This window comes from Squalius cephalus (genome assembly GCF_949319135.1).
Source record: "Squalius cephalus genome assembly, chromosome: 4".
Lineage (NCBI taxonomy): Eukaryota > Metazoa > Chordata > Actinopteri > Cypriniformes > Leuciscidae > Squalius > Squalius cephalus.
In genome coordinates, this window is record NC_137125.1 from 54,420,745 (window position 1) to 54,434,621 (window position 13,877).

Sequence of the window (13,877 nt, forward strand, 5' to 3'; positions counted from 1 at the left end):
AAACATTCATACTTGGAAAATGTTTGAGTTATCCATGTATGTTTGTTGATCGAAGTTTATGTGAATAAAAGCCTAAATTCAATCTCTTCATCATATAAAGTGATCGGGTCTCTTTTAAAATTTGGACTGAACCACTAAATTCAAATGGATTAGTTTAACTCTCGCTTTATGAACTTTTAGAAGCATCATTTGTTTAAAGTCCCCCTGTAGTCCATCATTTTATCCCTTAAAACTCATCTTTGATCACCAAAATGACATTTAAACGTTTTTTCCTTTAAAAAACATTCATCATGCCTTAAAATATCGACTGTAACTCGACACCCTTGCCTCATTTAGTATGCGCGGTTCTATGAATATGCAAATGAGCCCCGCCTCCACTCACTCACTCAGCTCAGAGATCCACTGGTTGACGATCACACGTTGATCTGATTGGTTACAAGGTAGTTTGTGACGTCAGAAACACCAGCGATTTCAAAGCGTGTTTTTGAGACTGTCTTTGGTTCACTGCAGTTTTAAGGAGGAAATACTCAGCAATGCTGTCGACTTATGAACTTACACATGGTTTGTCTTAAAGCACATTAAAAACACCACATAGACACATAAACAACATTAAAAGCTGGATTTTCACCACAGGGGGACTTTAACTTTTGGTAGTGTTACTATTGCATTGTGGGATAGTGTGCTCTAAACACATACAGGACATCAGTATAATGTGCCGTTCTGAAGCACGTGTCGCAGGTTTTGCTGTTGAACGTGTCCGTACTGACCTTCACTGCAGGCCTTCTCTAAAGTCTTCACCACGACACCCGACGACCTGGACATGCACGTCATCTACGACGTCTCGCACAACATCGCCAAGGTGGAAGAGCACATGGTGGACGGCAAACAGAAGACGCTTCTCGTGCACCGGAAGGGCTCGACACGGGCGTTTCCACCACACCATCCGCTCATACCCGTCGACTATCAGGTGACTGAGCAAACCTTCATCCAGACGCCTTCAACATTTCTCACATTATCAGTTTATTCGCTATAGTTTAGAGAATGGTAATGAAATATGAGCAGAACTCAGTTGATATTTGACTGGTTTTGTCCGTCCTTCTGTTAGACTGTCTCACACATGAATTATGTTGAATATCTGTCAGCTGTTAAATTTAACTACACAATTAGATAATACCAGTTTAGCTCAACCAATCACCAAGCAATGCTTAATTGTGTTCAGTCTGTGTGTAAAAAGAGCATTAGCAATTAAAGAAAACACACTTCAGTTAAACATGATTACAACAATAATTTTATTTTTACTGGTAGTCACTGTATGAAGAATTTTTGGGTATAATATGTCAGTTTACTTTATTTTGCTCTCCTCACTTAAATTAACTATAGTGTCCTGCGCACACTAGTAAAAAAAAAAAAAAAAAAAAAATTATATTTGGTGTCAGAATCATTTTTGGTTTGACTATGAACCAAATCAAACAAGAAATCAAAATGAACTTTTTTTTATTTCAATTCTTCTTTCTTGTGAATGTGCAAGACCTTCTTCCTAATGTTTTCTCCTGTCCTCCAGCTGACGGGTCAGCCGGTTCTGATCGGGGGAACCATGGGCACCTGCAGTTACGTGCTGACGGGCACAGAGCAGGGCATGACCGAGACGTTCGGCACCACGTGTCACGGAGCGGTGAGTGACCCGAGGAGTGTGTAGCAGCGATCTCTCAATGTAGACTGTTGACATGCACCCATGCTATACTTTCTAAATGTCATAATCATGTTAACAAACAAGTATTCATTACTTCAATGAGCTCATTGTTTCTGCATTCAATTATTACATTGTTTAAATTAATACACTTTTAGCTAACTGTGATTTTGTATATATACACATTTATGAAATACATATTTATGTCTGATAACAGATCACTCTAAATTGTTAAATGATTAACTGAGGGGCCGCTAACACTCTGATGTGTGTGTGTGAACGCTGTAGGGTCGAGCTCTATCCAGAGCCAAATCCAGACGCAACATCGACTTCCAGGATGTTCTGGATAAACTGGCAGACATGGGCATCGCCATCAGAGTCGCGTCTCCAAAGCTGGTGATGGAGGAGGTGAGACCGCTCCACTCTCGTTTTATTTACTTTGATTTAAATTAAGGATCAAAATCACAGGAAAAAAATAAATAAAAATTTATTAAATTATATATATTTTATGTATTTACGCCAGGCTATTTTCATAGCCAAAACAGAATAAACAAAATTCATACAATTAACAAGACAATTTAGGTGATGCTTTCTTTTAAATGCATTGGTTGCATTATATTTTATTAAAAATATTTATATTTAATTTAACACAAAATGGTCACAAATTATTTTTGTTTTTGTTTAACTGTTAACTATCACTTATTAGTAGATTATTAAGTCTAATCCAAAGAGCAGAAACGGTTGTTTTATTTCTTTTTTAGATTTGTATGATAGTTTTATTTTTTTTTTTTAAATCACAATAAAATGCACTGAATAATTAAATATTCAATTATATTTTAAGTTGCTTTGTGACCTTATTTTAACTAAGCTAGTAGAGTAGCGTTAAATCAGCAGTTTGCTTTTTATATTTGATGAAACGATTTATATTTTTTCAGTAATTATTCTAGAATAAAACGCATGGAATAAATTTATGCTAATATATTCAACTTGTTTTGTGACCTAAATGGGAACAAATGTATTTATCTTTGTAATTCCAGTTTAAGCTTAACCCTTATTAGTAGAACAAGGATTGAAGAACTGATCCAATAGAATAGATGTTAAATTGGAAGTTTCATCTTTTTTTTTTTTTTTTTTTTTAAAGGGGTCCTGACATGAGAAATCAAATTTGCCTTTATCATTTGAAATAAGAGGTCTTTGTACCATTAAAACATCCACATTATAAACAGCAAGTAAATTTTTTTTTTTTTTTTTTTTTTTTTTCCTCACAGAGGGTCAGAATGAAGATTGAAAATAACATGTTTTCTGGTGCAAAAAATGTTCAACATTAGAAGTGAACCTCAAGGAAGATATTCAAATTAAAAATCCATGTCATGACCTCTTTAATCAACTAATTTTAAGCATCCAAAAAAGCTGAAAGAAGTTTAAGTAGAATAGCCGTTTGAAAACATTAAGTCTCAATGCACGCTTTTAACACACGTGTCCTTGTCTTGCACATCAGGCTCCTGAATCCTACAAGAACGTCACAGATGTGGTGAACACGTGCCATGACGCCGGCATCAGTAGAAAGGCCATCAAGCTCCGACCCATCGCTGTGATTAAAGGTTAAAGCGTCGTGACGAAGGCCCTAAATCCTGAACGCAATCAGGATTAAAGACTGAAGATTCGATGGAGTCTCATATTTCTACACTTATGAAGGGGGAGTGGCTCACGTCAGCGTTAGTTTTGTTTCGTTTAGGGTTAAAGGTAAAAGGTTTTCACTTAGAGCTGATAATTAACATCAAATAATTTGTTATCAGCACGTTTACGTTGGTCAGAATCAACTACAGCTGGAGATTAGTAAATACTTTATTGGTCATGACAAAAGATCCACAAAAGGGAGTGAGAGGGGCGTGTCCCAGCATATCAAAAATAAATCAAGTTTACACAGTCTACCTTTCACGTCTTTCCTCTTATTTGGCATAAACACAGTGGGCTTGACGAGCAGGACTGAGTAACAGGTGTGTGTTGGGTAAATCACAGCAAGTCTGAAGCAAAGACTCATGGGTTATGAGAGAAACAATCTTTAACAGTCAGTCTAATACATTTCAGTTTATGGGAAAGTGCTTCATCCATTTATATTGGGATACCTTTTTCCCCATCATGATTCTCAAGTGTGATTTAAGTTGAATCGGCCCGAACTTTCCATGTGTCCGTATCTGAAGTGGGATCCAGGGACGAAAGGGTTAATACATGTGCAGTGTCTCACAAAATCAAACACAGATTGTCAAAAACGTCATTCTAACAGAAGAGACTGACGCAAATGCACGTCAGAGAGACTCTAAATTAAGTTTTCCAACAAAATGATTGCTAGCAGCGTTTCCTAACCGAGACATTCGCACTGCAGATCCAAGGATCAAACCACCTCGTGGTATTTTCACAGTCAGTAACATTACACGTATTGCATATTTCAAACGGGCTTAAACGACAGCGAATCGCAAGACTGTGACGGAGCCGATAAACATTTAGTGTTGAGTTTGTTCTGAAATGATATGCAGTTACAGTACAGCTCTGATGGGAATGCCATGGTACACGTTATTTACGGAAAACTGGGGGATTGCTGATAAATTAGCAGTTTATTAACTTAAACTGAAAATAAATGCAAAGACCTAAAATGATTTGCCAGGTTGAGCCCAAATCAAGAGCACTTCCATTTGTTAACCTCGTCACGTCAAACTAAAACCTATGCTTCATTTCTGGAAGTAAAAAAACAAAATTAAATTAAATCTGCCCTTCTTAAGCTGAAAGTTGAGAAAAATCCGGATTTCTCAAGCGCACACAAAAAAATAAACATTTCATTAAATTCATTCTAGTAATTTTCTGTAACATTTAAGTCATATTTCCAAACAATTAGCATATTTCAATGGAAAAGCATTAAACTTGTGACTTTCCCTTGAAATTCTGTCCAGGACTGAAGCCCCGCCCACCCTCACAAACCCCACCTACTCTCCGTCTCGTCCAATCGCAGACCAGTCCAGGTGGCTGAACCTCCAATGGAGAGCACAACTCTTGATTGGGCCAAGGTCAGTGTGGGGGCGTGGTCACTGTCACGTGACAGCCAATCCCTACGTGACTCCATGTCCGTGGGTGTGGTTAAGCTTCTTTAAGTGCAAAAGTAGCTCCTATGCTAAGCTCTGTCATTATGGTGGTCTGTAAGTGGTGTCGACTGCCGAGCCCCTGAAACGCTCCGCTTGACAATTCCAGTTTTAAAGTTTGGCCTGCTGGAAGAAAACCTACACACACACACACAGGAAACAGCATGTTAAAACATTAAATGATCTCTGAGAACATGAATTAAGTGTTTCAACCATAAAGCCCCTGAAATACCTTCATGTAGTTCTTCAGAACCTTAACGTCCGGCTGCTGAAGCACTTGACACAGTTCCTAAGAAGAAAAAAAAGTGTCAATAAATCAGATATTTGACCAAAATAAAAGTGGCATCATAATACTGCACTCTAAATCAGTCTTTCTTTTAGAAGGCTCGATATTTACAACTAATACCATCAAATACATATTGTTGCCATAACTTAAGCAAGTAACAAAAAAAGTGTTCAAATCTAGATGATCCCCCTGTGGTTGAAAATGTTGTCTTTAATGTTGTTTATGTGTCTGTGTGGTGTTTTTAATCTGCTTTAAGACAAACCATGTGTAAATTCATAAGTCGACACCATTGCTGAGTATATAGTCATTGCTGAGACCGATATATCGGCCTTGGTGATATTAACCTTGTAACCAATCAGATCAACGTGTGATTGACAACCAGTGGATCTCTGAGCTGAGTGAGTGAGTGGAGGCAGGGCTCATTTGCATATTCATAGAACCAGGCACGTGCACACATAGACATCAAAGGGGGCTTGAGCACCTGCCCTTTTTTTTCCTGGAGAGAAAGTGCCCTTTTTTCTGGGGTGCTTTTTTTTTTTTTTTTTTGAAAAATAATATATATTCCTGTTTGCTTCCCTGTCAAACAAATATATTTATTGAAGAATAGTATATCTAAATAGCAGGTCAGGAGTTCTGAAGCGCTCCCTCTCTCTCTATCTCTCTCTCCCCCCCTTGGCGTCTCTGCGCAGCGGCGCACATCGGCACACATCATACACACACACTCACATAATCCCGCTTATTACATGGCTACCTACCAAATAAATAATTAATTTGACAAAATATTGATTTAAAAGGGAGTTTATTGATTTAAACCCGATTGTATTGCTTCCGCTAAAGAAAATAGTACGCTCCGTCTCTACGGTTAGAATCAGGTTAGAATCCTGTGAGTCCATAGCAACGCTCTGTTTTTCATGGCAACGGTCTGTTATACTCACTGATCTATATAATGACATAATGTCATTCTATATAGATCAGTGGTTATACTCCGCACAGCGGTCTGTTATCAAGAAATAACAGACCGCATTCTACATTGGAATTCAACCAAGCCATGTAATAAAATAAGTTAGTAATAAAATAAGCATATATCACCACCAGATATGCTTTAGTTATTTTGTTTATCCTATTTACCTGCATTGCCCTGTCAATTAGATGCAAATTTTCAATTTGTATTTTTGCATTTTGTCAATCATTTTTGCAGTGATTTTTTTCAGTAAAGTTAACAAAATAGCAGCAACAGCCCTCTTCAGTTTAGAGTGAATATTTGTGTTGATTTTAAAGTGTTATGTATTCTGATAACACCAAAATAATTAAAATGTGCAAAAATAAATTATTAGTAAAACACGCCCCTCTGCCTGATGCAGTTATTTAGGTTATTCTAAATATATACTTGAAACTAGTAGCATAGAAAATGTTTTCAAAACATGCACATTGTGGAATGGTTTCCTTTGCTGCTCTATAAACCTAGTGAATACTAGGAGACCATGGTTTCTGTGTGAACTGATTATTTTGTAGACATCTTTTGAAAATGAAACAATTGCGTGAGTTTGAGGAAGATAAAATTAATTAACTTTTTAAATTAATTTTTTAAAAAGTCAGAGTTGTTAATATATATACTTTTTTGTTAAAAAAAAAGAAAAAAAAAAACGTAATTATGAGAAGTGCCCTTTATTTCACTTGAGCCCCTGCCCCTCAAAATGTCTGTGCACGTCCCTGCATAGAGCCGCGCATACTAAATGAGGCAAGGGTGTCGAGCTACACTTAAGATATTTTAAGGCATGAAGAATTTCTTTTCAAGGAATTTTTTTTTTTAAATGTGATCAAAGATGAGTTTTAAGGGATAAAATGATTGACTACAGGGGGACTTTAAGGTTTAAATACATTTTAGAGCTCTTGATTTTACCCAAATTCCATGTTTTCCATTTTATTTTTTCTGGATTCCGTTTTACTGGTTTATTTAAATTTTAATATTTAAAAAGCATGTCTAATCAATTGAATTCATTAAACTTTTAACAATTTATTAAATTGTTAAAACTACACCATTAATAGGGCCATATGAAATGTTGTCCATGTCTAATTAAATGTTCCTGGATTCATGATTTAATTAATTAATAAATTTACTGTCAAAAACAATGGTAATCAAATGAAGGCATAAAACATTAACAATTTAAATCAAATGAAAACTTTAAAAAAAACTGCACTTTAATTAAAAATTGTGATATTTCTTAGAATAAAGATTATTATTTTTTAATAATTATATTATTACTTAGAGGTAAAATCTGTATTTTTTTTGTAACAATTTCTTAAAGTAAAGCCGAACTTTTATTTTTTCCTGGGTTGTCGTGAAGAGCTTTGAGTTTGTGTGTGATAATAGTTTTCTTAAATGAAATGGGGAAAAACATAACTTCCAATTTTATGACTGGATTCCACGATTTTCCACGACGCAAAAATCACTTCCTGAGTTCCTCACTTCCTTTACCCTTCCTAAAACCTCGTGTTGTCATCAAATGAAGCGTAAGTAAGTCTCAGAGACACTTGAAGCGTGTCATTTCCTCACCTGTGTGATCTCAGGCGAGACCTGCAGCGACGGCAGATACTCCTGAAGAAACTGGATACACTCCGGCCCCTGTGCAAACACCAGACATCAAGCATTAAATACTAATTATTGTTATTACTCAGCATTGTGTTTTCCCTAAAAAAGACTCACTCTTTTGAGATGAATCATTTGCAGAGTCAGTGTGCACTCCGACAGCGTCTGTAACAGAAGAGCAAATCATTACAAATCACCATTTATATTTAATACAAGCGGTTTATAAAAGCCTGGTCTGTCTTACCAGAACCGTCTGGGCATCTGAAAGGTCAAAGGTTGGTTTGAGAGGGGCCATGAAGCATGCTGGGACGATATGCTTGTAAATGAAATCTGGAAATCCCACCAAACCGTCTTTTCCACCTGAGAAAGAGAACATGTTAAAAGCATTATTTATATATACTATTATAGTTATGTTAATATTTAGAATTAGCTTTTATTTTAATATTTAATTTTAGTTTATTTTTTTAATAATTTACGTTTTTTTTATTATTAAGTCTAATTTATTTTAATCAGTTTTAAATTAAATGTATTTTTAGATCAATAAACTCTAATCTAAAACTTAAAATAAAATTAACGTAAATAATCATTCAAATATTTTATACTAATTAGTAATTTTACTGCTTCAACTTAATTTTTTTCAGTTAGTTTCATATTTTTTAGTTCATCCATTTAATATTTATATTTTATTTCAGCTTCATATCAATCAACAAAAATATTTGTAATTGTTTTTGTTAATAAGCCTGGTTAAAAGTCAAGATGCAGCCTGAACCCATTTATTTTAGTTTTTTATTATATTTTTTATTAATATTTCAAATCATCTTTAATTTATATAATTATTAGGGCTGTGAAAAGATTAATTGCGATTAATCGCATCCAAAATAAAAGTTTGTGTTTACGTAATATATGTGTTTGTACTTGGTATAATTATTTTGTATATATAAATACACACACATGCATGTATATATTTAAGAAATATTTGCATACATATACTGTATATATTTATATATATTATATATATTTATATACATGCGTGTGTGTATTTATATATACAAATTTAATTATACACAGTACACACACATATATTATTTCAACAGACTTTTATTTTGGATGCTATTAATCGCGATTAATCTTTTCACAGCCCTAATAATTTTAGTTTAATTTATTTCTCTATAATTTTTCAAGTTTTTATTTATTTCAAATTGTATTGGTTTTTAATAAATTTTAACAAACTTGTATCAGTTTATTGCCAAGGCAACATTTTAAATTTGTCAATTGTCAAAGTCAAAGTTTTTTGTCAATGTAATTGTCAATATTTATATTTAATTTAATTTCAATTAACAGATGTTTTCCGCAGTTTTAGCTAACGATGATAACCCCTGTTCAGATGCACATGCGTGAGCACACGAGTGTTCGGTGTTGTCCGTACCCCAGAGCTCCACCAGTCTGGACAGGATGATGAAGCATGTTTTCTGGGCGACCGGGTCTGGGAAGTCCACGGCTCCCTGGATGATGGTGAACAGCACACGCTCGATGTTCTCAGCTCCTGCCCAACACAAGGTGTTTCAGTCAGGTCATGTTTTCAGGCACACAGCTTCGTTTGGTGTGTTTCCCGTACAACGCCGTAACTCTGGTTCACTACTATAGTACGATGCATCGTTGAAGAAATCAACTAGCAAGTCACGACTGTTTCCCGAAACCGTATTGTCGCAAATTGGTCGTTCAACCACGTTGGTTAATGATGCCACGCAGGTGATGGAGTAATAACTACTGTTAATGAATCTGTTTGAGCTCGAATTAACGCTAGATGTTTTGCTATATATTAGGGCTGACTTCTAATAGTCGAGGATTCGACGATTCGATTCGGAGAGGTCTGATTCGACTATGAACCTCAGTCGAATACATGGGCGTCAGTTTGGTTTGAAATGTGCTGGGGACAGAGACGCATTTGCATTTTCAGAAGGGCTGGGTACAAATTTTTTTTTTTTTTGCTTTCGCGCAGGTCATGTTTTGAAAGACAATGTCCTGTAGCTTACTAATGTAAATAAATTAAAATGTATTCAAAAATCTGCTTCACATTTTCAGCAGGGCTGCGGAGCGGCTGTGGGTTGACTCCACACGGTTCTCATGGGCTTTATAAGTCCTAACGTGAAAAAAGCTTTACGTGGTTTAATGTACCTAAACAACGATCACCAAATTTCCCTCTCATATTGCTCCTCATAACCACTGAAAATGGTCAAAAAATCGAACCCAGAGTCCAATTATTATGGACGTTATCTAATATTAAGCGTTTCTGCTTCACATTTTCAGCAGGGCAGCGGAGCAGCTGTGAGTTGACTCCACACGGTTCTCATGGGCGTGAAAAAGCTTTACGTGGTTTAATGTACCTAAACAACGATCACCAAATTTCTCTCTCATATTGCTCCTCATGTTTATGAAATGTTATGATATATGTGTAATAAGTTTTGTTCATCTGGCTTTAAATGAATAAAAGGTATTTGTTACAGACCATGTTTTTCTTTTAGTTTTTTAGCTCTTTTGTTTGAAATGAAAAAAAAAAAAAAGGTTCGACTATCAGTCGACTACGACAAAATCTAACGAATCAGATTCGACTATGAAAATCCTTAGTCGAAAACAGCCCTACTATATATCACAGACATGTCATTTTCTCAGTTATTTGCTTTATTTCCAGATTCAATCATAAGCTGTGTCCCAAATGACACACTATGCACTCAACCGTGTTGTTTATGAACTTTACACGTTTATTTTGTCTTTCAACATCGGACTCTGATGCCCCTCCCCCTCCGCTACGTTATTAAAGCTTTGCCAGTCGAGTGTCCAACGTTCCACACTTCGTTTTTTCGGTTAAATAAGTGCCAAGTGCACTCTTTCTTTTTGGAATTTTCAGTGTGAACACACTATTTATCAGGCATGAAAACTCCTCACCTTTCGGCGAAATTCGCCGTTTTAAAACCAAAATGGGTCACCTACGTGATTTGTACAGATCCGATGAGAAAATATTTGGGGGTGGGGAGTGGGGGGTCGTGAGAAAATCTTTTCAATGAAAATCTCAAATGAAGTTCGCGGAACTCCAGCTTACTGTGTTTTCAGATCATCTGCGCTTCTTCAGAAGTGTAGAAAAGACCAGGTAGAAAATGTGCTCTTTTAACAGAAAAGCTCTGACTGGGGTTTAAATTATTGAAATCTGGCAACCATTAGCACGAACGCTCGTAAAAACAGTCTGTAATATGTTGTCTTCTCCTTTATTCGCCGAAAATAAGTGGTTTTGGTCAAGTTTAAAAAAAAAATTTAAACACATTTCAGTCTCGTCTTTTTTTGTCAACGATATTGCATGTTGATATAGTCACAGTTATCGTTTAATGACGTGGGTGTCGTCTCTCATCGCCTTGTCTTGGTCAGGGGGAAAAAGGTCATCAACGTACATTTTTTCGTTAACAAAATTCACTGGTGACAATAAAATATTTTTTTTTGACAAAATTTGAGACCCCCTTCAAATTTTGCTTTTGAGGCTTTCAGGGGGTCTCATGGGTATTTCACACAGAGAGATAGGAGAGAGTGATGCACTGCAACGGATCCAGTAGTGCTCAGGATCTCAAAAAACAGGCGGCTGAAGAGGAGAAGAGGGCAAGGCTGAAACATGCTGCTAAACAGAGAAAACGGGCCCTTGAGATTCTGGTTCAGGCGAAAAAGAAAAAATAATCTCATGCTGTGTGTTTTGTGTAAATACTTTTCTCCAAACATTAAAATGGCCCCCATATTTTATATGTTTTATGTGTTATTATATTTCCTATTTATTCTTTGTGCAGCACTTTGGTAACCTTGTTTTTTAAAATGTGATGTATATAAAGTTGATTGGATTTTTTGGGGCGTATCCTTCTCACCTTTTTTACCCCTGACCAGTTTTCATGCCTGATTTATATAGTGCACAAGTACGCGATTTGGGACGCACCTATAGGCTCGTTCTTACACACTAGAGCTCGTTCACACATGCGCACTCTTCAAGAACGACGCTTTAAATCTCTTGACAAACTAAAAGACGTAAATGACATTTGTATGTATTCTAAATAAAAGATATAGATTGCACTGAATGTTAGCTTGCTTATTTTGCTCAAGATAAAGATTTATTAAGTCCACATTATAAAAACAAGAAACTCTTCTTCTAACCACAGGTCGAGATCTGTCGCTCCAAACACACAACTCTGCGATGCTGTTTGCGAATGTTCGTTGGAACGATGGTTTCGGGAAACACCGACTCTTTGAACTATGTTAACGAATGAACTTGCGAACATAGTTGGCTAACGATGGTTTCGGGAAACAGGACAGCGGTGGCGTCTCACCCTGACTGGCCATGACCTCGTTCATGCCACTGCTAGCGATGGTCTGAATGAAACTGAAGTAGCTTCTTCTCAACATCTGCTTCTCCAGCGCAGCCGTCTGATCGTTCTCCTCCGCTGGACGAGACAACACCTCGAATATGGCCATCACCAGAGGCATGAAGATCTCCTGGAGGAAAGGAGACACCTGGTTCTGGGAGAACAAGAGTCCATTACAGTCATGTTATATTAAGGCACACCATGTGAATAGGGTAACAAAAACAATAACTAATAGATATCACCATACTTCACCAGTTGATTGATTGCAAACTTTTTTTGTATTAACAGTTTTCATGTTTAAGGCGAGACACGGCAGGCAAAAACACTGGGGTTTTTTTACTGGTCAATTTTGAGATTTTTGGATATTTGTCTTCAATAACATGTCTTCTTTCAGACTTGTGGTGAAAAAAAGTCCGAAATCCACATTTAGGTCTTTATTTTATTACACTTTGTCTGTTTGCGTCTGAAGATTTCTCATAAAATTCAACAAAAGTTGGCGTTCTTAATCAACGCTCCGCGATCTCTGCCGGCACCCTGTCATCACAAGCACCGTTAGAAAGCTCTCTCTCTCCTGTACAATCCTGTCGGATCCAAATATGGTCATTTCCTTTTTATCAGCAACCAATCGTGAAAGTAAAAGGGCTGAATGCGCAATCTCATTGGCTGATGATAAATCTTTAAAACCTGTTTTCTCAAAATGACTTTTCTCTCATTCTCCAAGTCGAAAATCTCCACTTCAGTAGCACCGATATACACCAAACTCTCCAGTCTTGTACCTAGTTATATTATGAAGACATTAACAGAGGGATTTGTAAATATATTACTCCTAGCCTGATTTATATAACATTTTATTCCAAAAAACATGGCGAAAATCATTTTTTTAAGGCTATTGACAGTATTTTCTGATTTACAGGATAACAAAAGTAGATATCCATAAATCCCTCTGTAATTTTTTTCCCATCTAATATGTGAACACAATGAAAATTTTTTTTTTCGTTTTTATTTTTTTTTATATATATGCAAATTAGCGCATATTTAATTAGATATTGCCTAATTTGCATATTTAAACATTAAATTACAGAAAACTTGTAATACATTTTTTTCTCATCTTAATGTAGGTAATCAACTGGGAAAGTTTCATGGTGATATCTGCTAGTTAAAAATTTTACCCTATTCACCTGTAGTGTCTCACCTTAAATATGAAAATGATGCATTATCTAATTAAATCTAATATGCACTAATTTGCATAATTTTCTAAAACAGAAATCTGAACATTGAATTAAGTCAGGTTCAAAATTCTCGTTTAAATTTTTTTTTATATTAGAGTCAAAGGTTTTTACAGAGGGGATTTTGCATATCTCGATCACTCCACAAATCAGGAAATACTGGAAATTAATTTGTTAATTTTTTTTTAGGAATAAAATGTTGTATAAAATCAGGAAGATTAAGTGAACCTAAAGTCAGTTCCTTCAGTATGCATTCAGATACACATGTAGACATTATAAGAATTTTTTTTAGTAAAAGTTTTAGCATTTTTAGTTCGAATTGAGCATTTTTAGGTTTTTCTATGTGTACTGAAAGCATTCCATTCATTCCTATGGGGGTCAAGTTTTCTTCCAAAGGATGTGTTACATTTTTAAGTTGCAACCACAAAACTCCTTGAACCCATTCAATTATTTATTTTGTGTGTATTCGTGGTGACAAAAGTCCTAGTGTCTTGGACCCCTCTGATGAACAATTTTTCAATAAATTTAAGAGTTTTGGGTCAAAGTGACCCGCAAGAGAAGGTTTATTT

The 13,877-nt window shown here is 35.8% G+C and overlaps 2 protein-coding genes across 6 annotated transcripts in view; one reads left to right on the forward strand and one right to left on the reverse strand.

Moving 5' to 3' along the window:
* The window catches only part of rtcb (RNA 2',3'-cyclic phosphate and 5'-OH ligase), a 51,184-nt gene extending 47,534 nt beyond the window's left edge, over positions 1-3,650 (forward strand). For both annotated transcript variants that reach the window (XM_079870143.1, XM_079870142.1), the window contains 4 exons: positions 779-967; positions 1,562-1,672; positions 1,976-2,095; positions 3,186-3,650. In XM_079870143.1, the coding sequence (XP_079726269.1) occupies positions 779-967; positions 1,562-1,672; positions 1,976-2,095; positions 3,186-3,293 (528 nt within the window). In that variant the 3' untranslated portion in view covers positions 3,294-3,650. The remainder of the gene's footprint in view (positions 1-778; positions 968-1,561; positions 1,673-1,975; positions 2,096-3,185) is intronic.
* A 1,213-nt stretch (positions 3,651-4,863) lies between these two features.
* xpot (exportin, tRNA (nuclear export receptor for tRNAs)) overlaps positions 4,864-13,877 on the reverse strand; it is a 28,813-nt gene continuing 19,799 nt past the window's right edge. For all 4 annotated transcript variants that reach the window (XM_079870127.1, XM_079870125.1, XM_079870126.1 and 1 more), the window contains exons 19-25: positions 12,047-12,236; positions 9,118-9,234; positions 7,936-8,051; positions 7,809-7,856; positions 7,659-7,727; positions 5,051-5,107; positions 4,864-4,956 (exon numbers count right to left, since the gene is read on the reverse strand). In XM_079870127.1, the coding sequence (XP_079726253.1) occupies positions 4,930-4,956; positions 5,051-5,107; positions 7,659-7,727; positions 7,809-7,856; positions 7,936-8,051; positions 9,118-9,234; positions 12,047-12,236 (624 nt within the window). In that variant the 3' untranslated portion in view covers positions 4,864-4,929. The remainder of the gene's footprint in view (positions 4,957-5,050; positions 5,108-7,658; positions 7,728-7,808; positions 7,857-7,935; positions 8,052-9,117; positions 9,235-12,046; positions 12,237-13,877) is intronic.